This window comes from Cheilinus undulatus, linkage group 5, assembly GCF_018320785.1.
Source record: "Cheilinus undulatus linkage group 5, ASM1832078v1, whole genome shotgun sequence".
Classification (NCBI taxonomy): Eukaryota; Metazoa; Chordata; class Actinopteri; order Labriformes; family Labridae; genus Cheilinus; species Cheilinus undulatus.
In genome coordinates, this window is record NC_054869.1 from 1,883,991 (window position 1) to 1,898,174 (window position 14,184).

A 14,184-nucleotide genomic window follows, 5' to 3' on the forward strand; every position below is an offset into this window, starting at 1 on the left:
GATACTCAACATGTGGCTCTTTTATGTCTAAACTTGAAATATTATTATCCCCCAAAAACCATAAAAAAGGAAACTTTGACCTCAGAATCATCCATTGCAGTTTGTTTCCCACACTTATACAGTAGGCTTTAATTGTCAACCTTAATTTTTGTCTGCATATTTCCGTTGCCCTTATTTGCATTTTTTCCCCTTATTTACCCTTTTTCCAATTGAATCCAATTTTTACCCCTTTTCAACAGTTTTTGCCTCTTTTATCCTGCTTTTTACAAATTACACTTTTTTTTACCTTTCTTGCTACTTTTTGCCCATTAAAGTTTCCCATTTCCCCCCCTTTTTTGTTGCTTTTTGCCAATTTTAGTGACTTTCCACTCATTTTCCCCACCTTTTTGTTGCTTTTCACCAATTTTAGTCACTTTCCACTCATTTTCCCCACCTTTTTGTTGCTTTTCACCAATTTCAGTCACTTTCCACTCATTTTCCCCACCTTTTTGTTGCTTTTTACCAATTTCAGTCACTTTCCACTCATTTTCCCCACCTTTTTGTTGCTTTTTGCCAATTTCAGTCACTTTCCAATCATTTTCCCCACCTTTTTGTTGCTTTTTGCCAATTTCAGTCACTTTCCACTCATTTTCCCCACCTTTTTGTTGCTTTTTGCCAATTTCAGTCACTTTCCACTCATTTTCCCCACCTTTTTGTTGCTTTTTGCCAATTTCAGTCACTTTCCAATCATTTTCCCCACCTTTTTGTTGCTTTTCACCAATTTCAGTTACTTTCCACTCATTTTCCCCACCTTTTTGTTGCTTTTTGCCAATTTCAGTCACTTTCCACTCATTTTCCCCACCTTTTTGTTGCTTTTTGCCAATTTTAGTCACTTTCCACTCATTTTCCCCACCTTTTTGTTGCTTTTCACCAATTTCAGTCACTTTCCACTCATTTTCCCCACCTTTTGTTGCTTTTTACCAATTTCAGTCACTTTTCACTCATTTTCCCCACCTTTTTGTTGCTTTTTGCCAATTTCAGTCAATTTCCACTCATTTTTCCCAACTTTTTGTTGCTTTTTGCCAATTTCAGTCACTTTCCACTCATTTTCCCCACTTTTTTGTTGCTTTTCCCCAATTTCAGTCACTTTCCACTCATTTTCCCCACCTTTTTGTTGCTTTTTGCCAATTTCAATCACTTTCCACTCATTTTCCCCACCTTTTTGTTGCTTTTTGCCGATAATAGTCATTTTAAACTCATGTTCCCCCACCTTTTTGTTGCTTTTTACGAATTTCAGTCACTTTCCACTCATTTTCCCAAACTTTTTAAACTTTTTGCCAATTAAAGTCATTTTAAACTCATGTTCCCCCACCTTTTTGTTGCTTTTTGCCAATTTCAGTCACTTTTCACTTTTTTTTTGCCGTTTTTGCCAGTTTTTTACCATTATTGCCATCTGGAAGCCCCATGTTTTTTGTCACGTTTCAACAATTTGGCTCTTTGGTTGAGCAGGGTTTATTAACACTGCTAAAGATGCTTTCTTCCAAATTGACGGACCTGACTTGGATTTGAACCATTAATCTCCCAGACCAAAGTCAACAGGGTAACCCACTGATCCATCCAGCATCTCAGCTGGTTGTCTTTGTCTAATATTAAAACTAGTTTGATGGTCTGAGACATTTAAGTGAGCCAATCAGAACTCAGGAAGGGGGCTGACTCTGGACATTGTTCATCTCTGTTGTGTTTTTAAATCATGGACTTTCTTCTAACCTCCTTCCTCCCTCAGACAGTGAAGAGACCTCGTAAGGTGGCGGTCCACTCCCTGAAGCAGCCTCCCTCCCCTGGTGGAGACAGTCGGGATTACGCCCCATCCACCCACTACTACGATGCTGACAACGACAACGGCTGGTACCGTAATGAGGGCCGAGACCACACCTCTGACAACAAAGAGTACCTGGACCCCGACTACACCGGGGGTCGGGACTACAACTCTAGAGGACGGAGCCGCGGTAGGAGTCTAGAGAGAACCTCCCCCAGCCCAGACAGGTCCAGGAGGGATGGCAGCCGGGGGCGAGCCCTTGACACCAGCGCTGACCGCCCGAGGTACCACAGCCGAGGACGCAGCCCAGGAGACAGATACCACATGGAGGAGAAGTATGAACGAGGAGAGGGAGGAGGAGGAAGAGGAGGGAGGTACAGGAGCCGGGACCGACTCAACGACAACTCGCCGTCTCCAGAACCCTCCAGAGAGCTGGAGCCGTTGGAGAAACCTGTCAATGTCCTGCTGGTGAAAAACAGACCCAACGAAGGTGAGGGGCTACAGTGGGAGGTTTTTCTGAGTCTCTTTGGTGATGAAGGTTTAGACCAGCATGCTCCCTCTTATATGTGTTGATTTAGTCAGTTGTTGGCTAAAAGTCCCCAGTTAAATGTGTGTGTAGCTGAAAATGGAGTAACGTTTGCTGTGATAACAAGTAGATTTAGGTCATTTTCTAGATATCTGGACCTGGTTACCTTTATAGCTCAGAAAACAAAGCCAGGTCTCCTGTCATGTTGGGGTTAGGGCAATAACGCACTTTTCAAGCATGCTCCTCTGCTCAGTCTGACGTTTTATTCACCGATAGTCCGTACTAGGAGGTGGTGTGGCCTGAGCAGTGGAGAACTCCCGCTGTCATTTATAAAATGAGCAGAAATCTAGATTTACACTCATGTCCACGCCAAGATCAGCATTTATCAAACTGAGCGTGAGCATACGACTCAAACCCCACGCCAGCTCTGAACTCATCTACGCACTTTTTCAACTTGGCGCAGACTCGCTGTGCAGCGTGGATCATGTGACTTTAAAAATGTCTTCAACATTAAAGCAGACCTCTGACAGTCCCTGTGAGCAGCTAGGCTTCCCGCTCATTTCCTCCTTATTTGTTACATTTGATGAAAAAGCTTTCTTATGGATTTACTCTAGAATAAAACAGACCAGCTGCCTTCACTAACTATTAAAGACCCTGTAAAGGCAAATTCAAAGTGTTCGTCTCAACACTCTAGAGCAGTGATACTCAGCACCACATGTGGCTCTTTTGTGATGATTTGTGGCTCTTTTTTGTCTGAATTTGAAATATAATCCCCAAGAAAACCTTAAATAAAGGGATCTTTGACCTCAGAAATTAAACATTGCAGGTTACATTAATAAGTTTGTTTCCCTCTCTTGTACAGTTGGTTTGATTGTCAACCTTTATTTTTGTTTGTATATTTCCATTATTTGCAAACCCCCCCCACCCCCCCACCCCATTTGCCACTTTGAATTTACAGCTTTTTAAGCCAAAGTTTGCCACTTCTTTTGCCCCTTTTCACCATTTAAGCTGTCTTTTTCCACTGAATGCCCTTTTTCCCTTTTTCCCATTTTTGTCACTTTAGTCCATTTTTGTTTCTTTTCACTAATTTTTTGCCACATTTTTTACAGTTTTTTGTCCATTTTTGCCACCTGCTACTCATTTTTTAAATCAATTTCTCCACTTTTCCTCTCAGTGTTTTTCTACTTCTTTGCCAGTTTTTGACCATTTGGCCACTTTTGCCCATTTTAGTCTGTTTCACTCATTTTTGACCAATTTTGCCACCTGTAACTCAGTTTTTTGCTATCAATTTTTGCCATTTTTTGCCATTTTTGCCAGTTTTTGCCTCGTTTATCTTGCTTTTTGCTATTGTCAATTTTTCCCCATTTTTACCCCGTGCACATTTTAGTTACTCATTTTTTTGCCACGTTTTACTGTTTTTGGCCATTTTTGTCATCTGTAACTTATTTTTTAATCCATTTTTGGCACTTTTCTCCCCTTTTTTTGCCAACTTTCACACATTTTTTGCCACTTCTTTGCTGCTTTTTTACCATTTTGCCATTTTAACTTATTACTGCCACTTTAACCCATTTTCACCTCTTAGATTGTGGCTCTTTCAAAAGCATTTTTAACAGTTTGGCTCTTTGGCTGAGCAGGGTTGAGTAACACTGCTCTCAATCTGTTGGAATATGGTTGCTGTAAACATGTGAAAACACTGAAATCTACATGTGACTGAATTTTGAATTTGGACCGTTAGAAAATTTTCCCCTCTTTCCTGGCTGGGTTCGATATGGGCGGGGCAAATATGTGGGCTAGGGAATGACCCCGCCCCAACACCCAGACTGTGTTAGTTCCTTCATAAGTGTGTTTAGTAGCTTCACTGGGTGCAGAGAGATCATTTTATGATTTATTTTGTGTTTTCTAGAGTACGGTCTGCGTTTGGGGAGTCAGATCTTCATCAAACAGATGACCAGCACCGGCCTCGCTGCCAAAGACGGAAACCTGCAGGAGGGAGACATCATTCTGAAGGTGAGCAGGGATCGCCAGAAACACACGAGGGATTGAGTCAATGTGCAAGATGTGGAAGTGGGCCTTTACACCACGTTCCAAATTATTATGCAATGATATTTTTCTCTGATTTTCTTAAATATTAAGGCAAATGACAGGATAATTTTCAGGTCATCAACCTTTAGAGCATAATTCAGATTTTATTGAACAAACCTTCAAGTGATAACTTTTTTTGGTTTGGTTTTCAAATTTAAAAAAAATTTCTAAATGCACTGGTTCTCATTATTAAGCACAACAGAGTATCAAAATATTTTATACGTTGTAGAGAACTGAAAATGGTCATGTGTTGAATCTGCAGCATTAGGAGGTCATATTTACTGAAATCAAAGCTATTTAAATCAAAAACATCTGAACAGGACAAGTTCCATGTTAACATAGGAGCCCTTCTTTGATATCACCTTCACTATTCTTGCATCCATTGAACGTGTGAGTTTTTGGAGAGTTTCTGCTTGAATTTCTTTGCAGTATGTCAGAATATCCTCCCAGAGCTGCTGTTTTGATGTGAACTGCCTCCCACCCTCATAGATCTTTAGCTTGAGGATGCTCCAAAGGTTCTCAACAGGGTTAAAAGTCAGGGGAGGATGGGGGCCACACCATGAGATTCTCTCCTTTTATGCCCATAGCAGCCAATGACACAGAGGGAATCTTTGCAGCATGAGATGGTGCATTGTTATTCATGAGGATCATTTTGCTGCAGAAGGCACGGTTCTTCTATTTGTACCATGGAGGAAAGTGGTCAGTCAGAAACTCTATATACTTTGTCGAAGTCATTTTCACACCTTCAGGGACCCTAACATGACTCTGCCCCCTCCTTGCTGACGTCACAGCCTTGTTGGACATGGTGGCCATCCACCAACCATCCACTACTCCTCCATCTGGACCATCCAGGGTTGCACGGCACTCATCAGTCAACAAGACTGTTTGAAAATGAGTCTTCATGTATTTCTGGGCCCACTGCCACCGTTTCTGCTTGTGAGCATTGGTTAGGGGGGGCTGAATAGTAGGTTTATACACGACTGCAAGCCTCTGGAGGATCCTACACCTTGAGGCTGGTGGGACTCCAGAGGCACCAGCAGCTTCAAATCCCTGTTTGCTGCTTTGTAATGGCATTTTAGCATCTGCTCTCTTAATCTGATGTATTTGTCTGTCAGAAACCTTCCTCATTATGTCTTTATCTGCACGAACCCGCCTGTGCTCTGAATCAGACACACATTTCTTCACAGTACGATGATCATGCGTAATTTTTCCTGAAATATCTCATGTTTTCATTCCTTGTCCAAGGTATTACACTATTTGAGGCTTTCAGCAGCAGAGATCCTTTTTCTTTCCCATATTGCTGAAACCTGTGGCCTGCTTAATAATGTGGAACGTCCTTCTTAAGTAGTTTTCCTTTAATTGGGCTCATCTGACAAACTAATGATCACAGGTGTCTGAGATTGATTTCAGTGATCTAAAGAGCCCTGAGACACAACACCATCCATGAGATTAACTGAAAAACTAAAGGATGTTTATGACACAAAAATCCAATTTTCATAATAATGTGGAATGCGGTGTAAGCTTAGCTGTGACAGCTATTTAAGGTCATCAGGATAATGTCGCTGTAGCATGCATGGCCGTACTGTTTTTAGAAAGACCGTTTCCTTTTTTTGTTGTTTAAATGACATGAAAAGGCAAACTAGTGCCAAACGAGAGCTGAAAGACTGGCTTCTAAAACAGAGCTGAGACAAATAATCTCATAAAAGATCCACTGTTCCCCTCACTCAGAGAGAGCGGACAGAAATAAAGCCATGCTTTTTTTTTTTTAGTGACATACGGCAGATTATGTCAGCTGACGGGACAGTGTTTAGTTTGAGTTGTCATTGTGTCCACACATCCAGTCCAGTTGAGGACGTCCCAGAGCCCCTCTGTATGCAGTCTGAGCTGTCAGAACCGTTTTCACTGAGGATGAGCCCCTGCTTTCATAATGTTAAAGCTGCCAGGGCCGTTGCGTTCAAAGTGTCACAGAAAAGACGGTAAAACTGACTGTGAACGGCTCCTCTCAGTGTAACGTGTGTGTTTGTGCAGATCAACGGGACGGTGACCGAGAACCTCTCTCTGCACGATGCCGGGAAGTTGATCGAGAAGTCGAGAGGAAAGCTGCAGCTGGTGGTCCAGAGAGACCGCCGTCAGATCCTCGTACGCATCCCCCCCTTGGCAGACTCTGACTCTGACAATGACGGTGAGTCCCTGAACGCACCACCTGGCCTGCAGGCTGTGTTTGTGTAGTGAGGGTGGTGTTATAACAGCACAGTGTCTCCCACAGACATCTGCCCTCTCTGAGGGGTCTTTACTTCCATGATCGGTCTGTTTGAGACCTTTACTGTAACGTCAGTCACTCATCATAAACACCGACTGCTGCATGTGAGTCTAACCAGACATCTGTGGGAAAGACTGTATGATGAAGATAAGTTCAGAGTGAGAGCAGTGAGGATCCATCATTCAGTTTTAAGCTTGTCATGTTGTGTTGAATTGACCTTTTGTTGAGCCCCGCCCTCATTGTTGCTGAACTCCTTCCCATTCGAAACCACAAATATCCCTGGACCTGACCAACTTTTATTCATATTTGAGTGATCAGATTCTCCCATAGACTTGTCCTCAGTGAAAGACTGAAGACAGACTGAGCCAGATGTGTTAGACATTCTGATCTGACTTACTCGACTAGCATTAATCTGATGTCCATGCTAGGTAGCTAACATTAGAGAACAGAGGCGCTCCAGCGGGAGTCTCCATAGTTCCAGCTGCTGAGTGGCAGAATTCTGGAATCAGAACAAAGAGAGCATTAACAATTATTTCAACTAAGAAAGAATCTAGATTTACTCGCACCTTATGGACAAAAGTATTCGGTCGCCTGCCCATTCCACCCACAGGGACTGTGATGACATTGTATTCAGATCCATGTACTTCAATGTAGACTAGCCCCTCTTTAGCAGCTCTAACAGCCTCCACTCTGCTTGGAAAGCTTTCTACAAGGTTCTGGAGTGTTTCTGTGGGAATGTGTGTCCATTCATTCTGTAAAGCATTTATGAGGACAGGCACTGATGTTGGACCAGAGACCTGGACCAAAATCTCTGTTCCTTTAATCTAAAGGTGCTGGATGGGGTTTGGATCATAGCTCTGTGTAGACTCATCAAACCATGTCTTTCTAGTCCTCCTTTGTCCAGAATGTCTTGTTCTGCTGAAGCATTAAGATCGGCCTTCACAGGAGATAAGGGGTCTAGCCCAGACCCTGAAAAACAGCCCCATACCATTATCCCTCCTCCACCAAACTTCACAGTCAGACAGTTAACATTCTCCCAGCATCCACCAAACCCAGACTCACCTATCTGGCTGTAAACAGAGAAACTGATTGGTCACTCCACAGAACACAGGTCCACTGCTCGACAGTCCAGTGTCGCTGTGTTTTACTCCGCTCCATCTGACGCTTGGCATTGGACTTGGTGATGTGAGGCTTGCATCTAGCTGTTGCCATGGAAGCGCATTCATGAAGCTCCTGCTGCAATTTTAGTGTTTACATTAATGCCAGTGGAAGTTCAGAACTCTTCAGCGATGGAATCAGCAGAGACTTGGAGACTTTTACCCATGATCCTTAGCAGACATTGACCCCGCTGTGATTTTATTGGTCTTCTGCTTCGTGGCTGAGCTGCTGTTGTTCCTAAACTCTTCCACTTTCTAATAATATCACGGACAGCTGACTGTGGATGTGGATCCAGCAGGGATGAAATTTCACCAACCGTCTTATTGCAAAGGTGTCATCATCACAGAACCATGCTGAAAGTCTCTGAGCTCTTCAGAACGACCATTTAGGATCACAGATGTCTGAGACTGCATGGCTAGGTGATGATTTTAGACACCCGTGGGTCTGACTTAAACACCTGAATATAATAACTAACAGCTGTGGCCAAATACTTTTGTCCCTGTAGTGTAGTGTGTAGTGTTTCAGAATGTTTTGCCACTCAGCAGGACTAAGCAGTCAGGCACTAAGTGCATGTCCTCAACTTTCAGTTTAGGAAACAGGATAACCTACAGCAAATTAAGGTCACAATGTAATTGCCACACACTTTAAATAAAATTGTTCAAAATAGAAGAGGTCCAGCCACAGAAGGGGCTCCCTAATTGGCAGGCCAGTGGACCAAACAGAGGGCTAACAAAGGGTCAATTAACCAATGAATAGAAGTACAATAATCCTCTGTACAGACAGAGACTGGAGGGAGTTCTCATTAGGTTTTACTGTAACTAAAGTCCAACAGTTACTCCTCTGTTTACACTCATGTAACTAAATAAGGTTAAGAGTATGAGGCATTCATGCAGCTATAAATACCAAGAGAAACGAAGCAGTCTGGAGTTTCTGCGTGCAGCTGCTCAGAGAAGGAAACAGACGAACAGAGACCCTGTTTACACCCTCCATTAACAACTGTTATGGGCATTCAGATACCAGGTCATGATCCTTTGGCCTTTGTGTGGGCACACCTCAATAAAACCAGTTTGATATCTGATAGCTCAGACTGCAGACTGAGGGGGTCTGGGACTGGTTTGGTTGTGTAGACCGGGGTGTGCCTTCAATCATATCTAGCTGTGCAACCATACATTTTTACTAAAATTACACAACAACTAAAGGCACTGCCATGTGTCTGCCTAGGTTGCATGGATGTGAACATGGTGGACCTTGAGAATTTGGCTGGATCATAGATTTGCCTCAGGCACCTGTTAGCAGACAGCATCTTTAGGAATCTGGGGGTAAACAAAAAGCATGGCTTCATTTACATCTGTCCAGCCTTGCTAGACTTTTTTTTGTCTCTGTCAAAGCTGGCTGACAGTCCTCAGGAATTCTATCCATTAAGAACAACTACAGGACTTTTGATAGCCATGCCACCAATAACCTGCATGCAACAGTAATAAAACACAGAGGGAGCTGTTTGATACGGCTTTACATCTACATCAGATTAGGATTATTATTACAGGAATGAGGACTCTATGTGCTCTGATCCTGACCTGAGTCTGACTTCTTATTACCCTGTTATTACACATGCACATGTGCACATAAACAGACATTAGAAAGGACAGTGAAAGACATTGTATTATGATGAAGTGGACCAGCCCCTATTGTAATGCCACTTAGACGCTGGTACCTATCCTGGTTTCAGATCATGGCCATGTTTTTGAATACTGTGTTTGGTGTCATTTTAAAGAGGAAACTCCAAGCTTACATTTAAACCCAATTGTGAAGCTTTTCTTACAAATACCAAGGTAACTCCAGCTCTTCACACCATCAGTAACACACATTTTTCACCTAAATTCTATACTTTCATTTAGATCTGTGAGGTTGTCGTCATTAAAGACGTATTGTTGATAGAAAGAATGCATGCATGAACTCAAGTGCAGATATATGGTATTCAAATGCCCAGATGGAGCGTTAATGTAAGGTATGAACGGGGTCAGAGAGAGAGACAGAGAGATTTAATCAGACTCAAAGAGCTGCAGCCATGGATTAGTTATCAGGAAGTGATCATTTTGATTGAGAAGCGCTCATGTGGAGCTCAAAAGTGCGTCTCTGTTTGTGTTTTCTCTTCCAGATAATATGTCATACTTTTAGATGAAGGACCAGCCCAGACTCATGATGTGTAACAATGTGTTGCCTTTCTCTAAGCTGACACGCATCAAGTCGTAAAGCTCTCACACTTTTTGCACTTCTCTTTTTACTGCTTCAGACCTTTAATTTTTTAATACCTGATTCATTTTCCTGAATAAATAAATAAACATTTTAATCACTATGTCCTTTCAATTGTGTGATTATTAAGATAGAAGTTGAAAACGGCCAGTCTAAAGGTCTGTGCTATTGTCTGAATGTTGAATCCTGATGCTGCCATGGAGGGTGATAATGTATTTTTGTGAACACAGAAAGTTGCATGACAAAGCGTGGCTCAGAGAGCGGGTAAGAAGTTTGCAGAATATGAGTGTGATAACATATTAATGATTCGTCCTAACAGTGTAGAAACTCGCCGTTGTCTGTCCAGGTGGTACCTCTGAACTCCATCTCCTCCCAGCTGTCTCCTGCTGCATCTTCATCTCATATAAACATCCTCAAATCCTGCTCATACTTCCCCCTGCACTGACAGCCACTGTAGAAGCCATTTAAGTCCTGCCTTAACTCCTGCCCCCTTTTTCTATTGTCTTTGACTCATTGACTCATCATTTCATATGAAACTAATCTTTAGTTTATCAGGGAAACACATGAACCTAATCTTTAGTTAACCAGGGAAACACATGAACCTAATCTTTAGTTAACCAGGGAAACACATGAACCTAATCTTTAGTTAACCAGGGAAACACATGAACCTAATCTTTGTTTAACCAGGGAAACACATGAACCTAATCTTTGTTTAACCAGCGAAACACATGAACCTAATCTTTGTTTAACCAGCGAAACACATGAACCTAATCTTTAGTTAACCAGGGAAACACATGAACCTAATCTTTAGTTAACCAGGGTAACACAGGAACCTAATCTTTAGTTAACCAGGGAAACACATGAACCTAATCTTTAGTTAACCAGGGAAACACATGAACCTAATCTTTAGTTAACCAGGGAAACACAGGAACCTAATCTTTGTTTAACCAGGGAAACACATGAAACTAACCTTTAGTTAACCAGGGAAACACATGAAACTAACCTTTGTTTAACCAGGGAAACACATGAAACTAATCTTTAGTTAACCAGGGAAACACATGAACCTAATCTTTAGTTAACCAGGGAAACACATGAACCTAATCTTTAGTTAACCAGGGAAACACATGAAACTAACCTTTAGTTAACCAGGGAAACACATGAACCTAATCTTTAGTTAACCAGGGAAACACATGAACCTAATCTTTGTTTAACCAGGGAAACACATGAAACTAATCTTTAGTTAACCAGGGAAACACATGAACCTAATCTTTAGTTAACCAGGGAAACACATGAACCTAATCTTTAGTTAACCAGGGAAACACATGAACCTAATCTTTGTTTAACCAGGGAAACACATGAAACTAATCTTTAGTTAACCAGGGAAACACATGAAACTAACCTTTAGTTAACCAGGGAAACACATGAAACTAACCCTTTAGTTTGTTGCAGATATTATATTTCAGTGTTTTAAAACAAATCTTAATGGAGCACTCCAGGAAAACTTAGAGAAAAATTCACAATGTCATCATAGCAATGACTGAACTGTCTCCACACATGTGGATGAAGTGTGAAACTGCTGGCTGTCACAGAAAGCTTCTCTCCTGTTTATATTCATTATAGTAATGGCACAGTTGTATTTACAGCAGTTTTCAGACAACTTTCAGCCCCTGACAGATTGGAATCATTTATTATACTGCTCAAGAATCTTAGTTCTCAGGGAGTAGAGTTAATGCAAACTTAGAGGATTTAAAGCCTTATGTGCAGACCAGAAAACATACATAAGAAATTTCCTCAATCTTAAGTATCCAACCTTTTCTAATGTGAATATGTGCCTGCTGTTGGGAGATTACAGATCACAGAGGGGTTGGAAACACATGCACAGCTATCACACATATTTTACCATCTCTCCCATTCAATATTTACCTCCAAAATCAATATTAAAAAATATAAAATTAATATTTACATACAAAATCAATATTGAAATGTAAATTCGATATTTAAATACAAAATCACTATTGAAATATCAAATCAATGTTGAAATATAAGATTAACAGAAGGACAAATACTTATAATTTACTATCAGGATAACTGACAGACCAGGACAGGATATCCCCAAGGGCTCAGATTAACAGGTAAAAATGAAAATGTTTTACTAATAAGGCCAAAAAATTAAAAACCCCTTTAGATCTCCCTTAATTGACCACGGTAAAAGCATTTTCTCCTCCATCATGGCGATTACTCTCTCACTGAGGTAAATCTCTGAGGTCAAACTTTCAGTATCAGCCGAACACGTTCCTGTAATCTGAGAGCAGATTTAGCTCCTCACTGTGTTACAGCAAACATGCATGAAATAATCCTCAGAGCTGACTCAGCTATAGCTGACCCTGGCTATTGCTTATGATATTGTAATAAAAGAGCTGTAAATGTTGAGAAAAAACATAGTAAATCTAAGAGAAATTAAGCATATATCTTTGAAAACAAAGTTTAGATTAAGGGATTCTAAAGAGGAAAAACTAGGAAGAAAATGTTCAGTTTGGGGGATCATAAAGTCAGATCATAAACTGCTTTAGTTATTTAATGTAGAGTGTTTCTACAGAATTTAAGACAGTGGTAAATAAAGTTCAACAAATACCAACCCAGAAGCAGGTCAGTGACGTGAGCGAGTTGTGAATTGACCGAGGACAGCAAAGCCTTCACGTACTGATGGAGCATAGAGGAGCGGAGCAGCTGACCAGGTCTCTGTGTTTGTTGGCTCTGGCAGGAGATGAGTGGTAGTCGTTCACCTGGAAACACACAGATGCTCCACAGCAATTCAGGCTTGGCTCCAAACACTCCAAACATAAACATGAATCACTTTAAAGTTCAAGCACCAAACTCAGTGCTGTCTGGGTCTTTCAGCTGCCCTGGAATTAAAGCAACATGTCAAACAAGAATAAGACCTTAATATCTACAGTCTACTGCATTAAAGAGTCTGAGGAATAAGAAATGTTTGAGGGTATTATAGACTTTTAAATCCCTCAAAGTGTTCTTAAAATATGACTTTCATCAGAAAAGCATGAACTTGAGGCCCAATGACCTTGACCTTTTACCTTTGAGCCCCCATTTCTAGGCAGCTCACCATCAAATCATGGTTAACATTTATAGAAATTTTGAAGAAAATCCCTCAAAGACTTCTTGAGAGATGCTACCAGATTACAGTCTAGACTGCATGGTGCAGCAGTGGTTGGTGCTGTTACCTCATGGCAACTAGGTTCCCCATTCAAATCCCTGTCAGACATTGAGTATGTTTCTGATCATGCTTGTGAGGCAAGCATGACCAGAAACGTACTCGTTAAGATAAGATCAACTTTATTGTCCCAAAGAGTGAGAAACTTGTCCTGGGCCCTTCACCTGTGCTGCAACCATAAACAACAATCAACAACATGCAGATTACACATTATAAAAACAGTGTGAAGTATACATTTAATATCAATGAAAAATCATCAGCCTAGAATATAAATACCAACACATTCTCAGAGAACCAGTGCAAGAATGTTCAATAAATCAGGTTAATTTGTGATTCAAAATTGCCAATAGGTGTTTTGTCTCTTTAAGTCAGCACTAGGATTGGCTAGAAATCAGTCCAGTGTCCTAGCTGGATGGATGGATGGGTGGATGGATGAGTGGATGGATGGGTGGATGGGTGGATGGGTGGGTGGATGGATGGGTGGAATGATGGATGGATGGGTGGGTGGATGGATGGATGGATGGATGGATGGGTGGATGGATGGATGGATGGATGGGTGTGTGGATGGGTGGATGGATGGATGGATGGATGGAATGATGGATGGATGGATGGATGGGTGTGTGGATGGATGGATGGGTGGATGGAAGGATGGATGGATGGGTGTGTGGATGGGTGGATGGATGGATGGATGGATGGATGGATGGATGGATGGATGGATGGATGGATGGATGGATGGATGGGTGTGTGGATGGATGGATGGGTGGATGGATGGATGGATGGATGGGTGTGTGGATGGGTGGATGGATGGATGGATGGATGGGTGGATGGATGGATGGATGGATGGGTGGATGGGTGGAATGATGGATGGATGGATGGAATGATGGATG

General features: G+C 41.6%; 1 protein-coding gene across 5 annotated transcripts in view; it reads left to right on the forward strand.

Moving 5' to 3' along the window:
- The window catches only part of LOC121509480 (tight junction protein ZO-2-like), a 273,847-nt gene that overhangs the window by 220,110 nt on the left and 39,553 nt on the right, over nucleotides 1–14,184 (forward strand). For all 5 annotated transcript variants that reach the window (XM_041786899.1, XM_041786900.1, XM_041786898.1 and 2 more), the window contains exons 5-7: nucleotides 1,763–2,285; nucleotides 4,225–4,328; nucleotides 6,432–6,585. In XM_041786899.1, coding sequence (XP_041642833.1) covers nucleotides 1,763–2,285; nucleotides 4,225–4,328; nucleotides 6,432–6,585 — 781 coding nt within the window. The remainder of the gene's footprint in view (nucleotides 1–1,762; nucleotides 2,286–4,224; nucleotides 4,329–6,431; nucleotides 6,586–14,184) is intronic.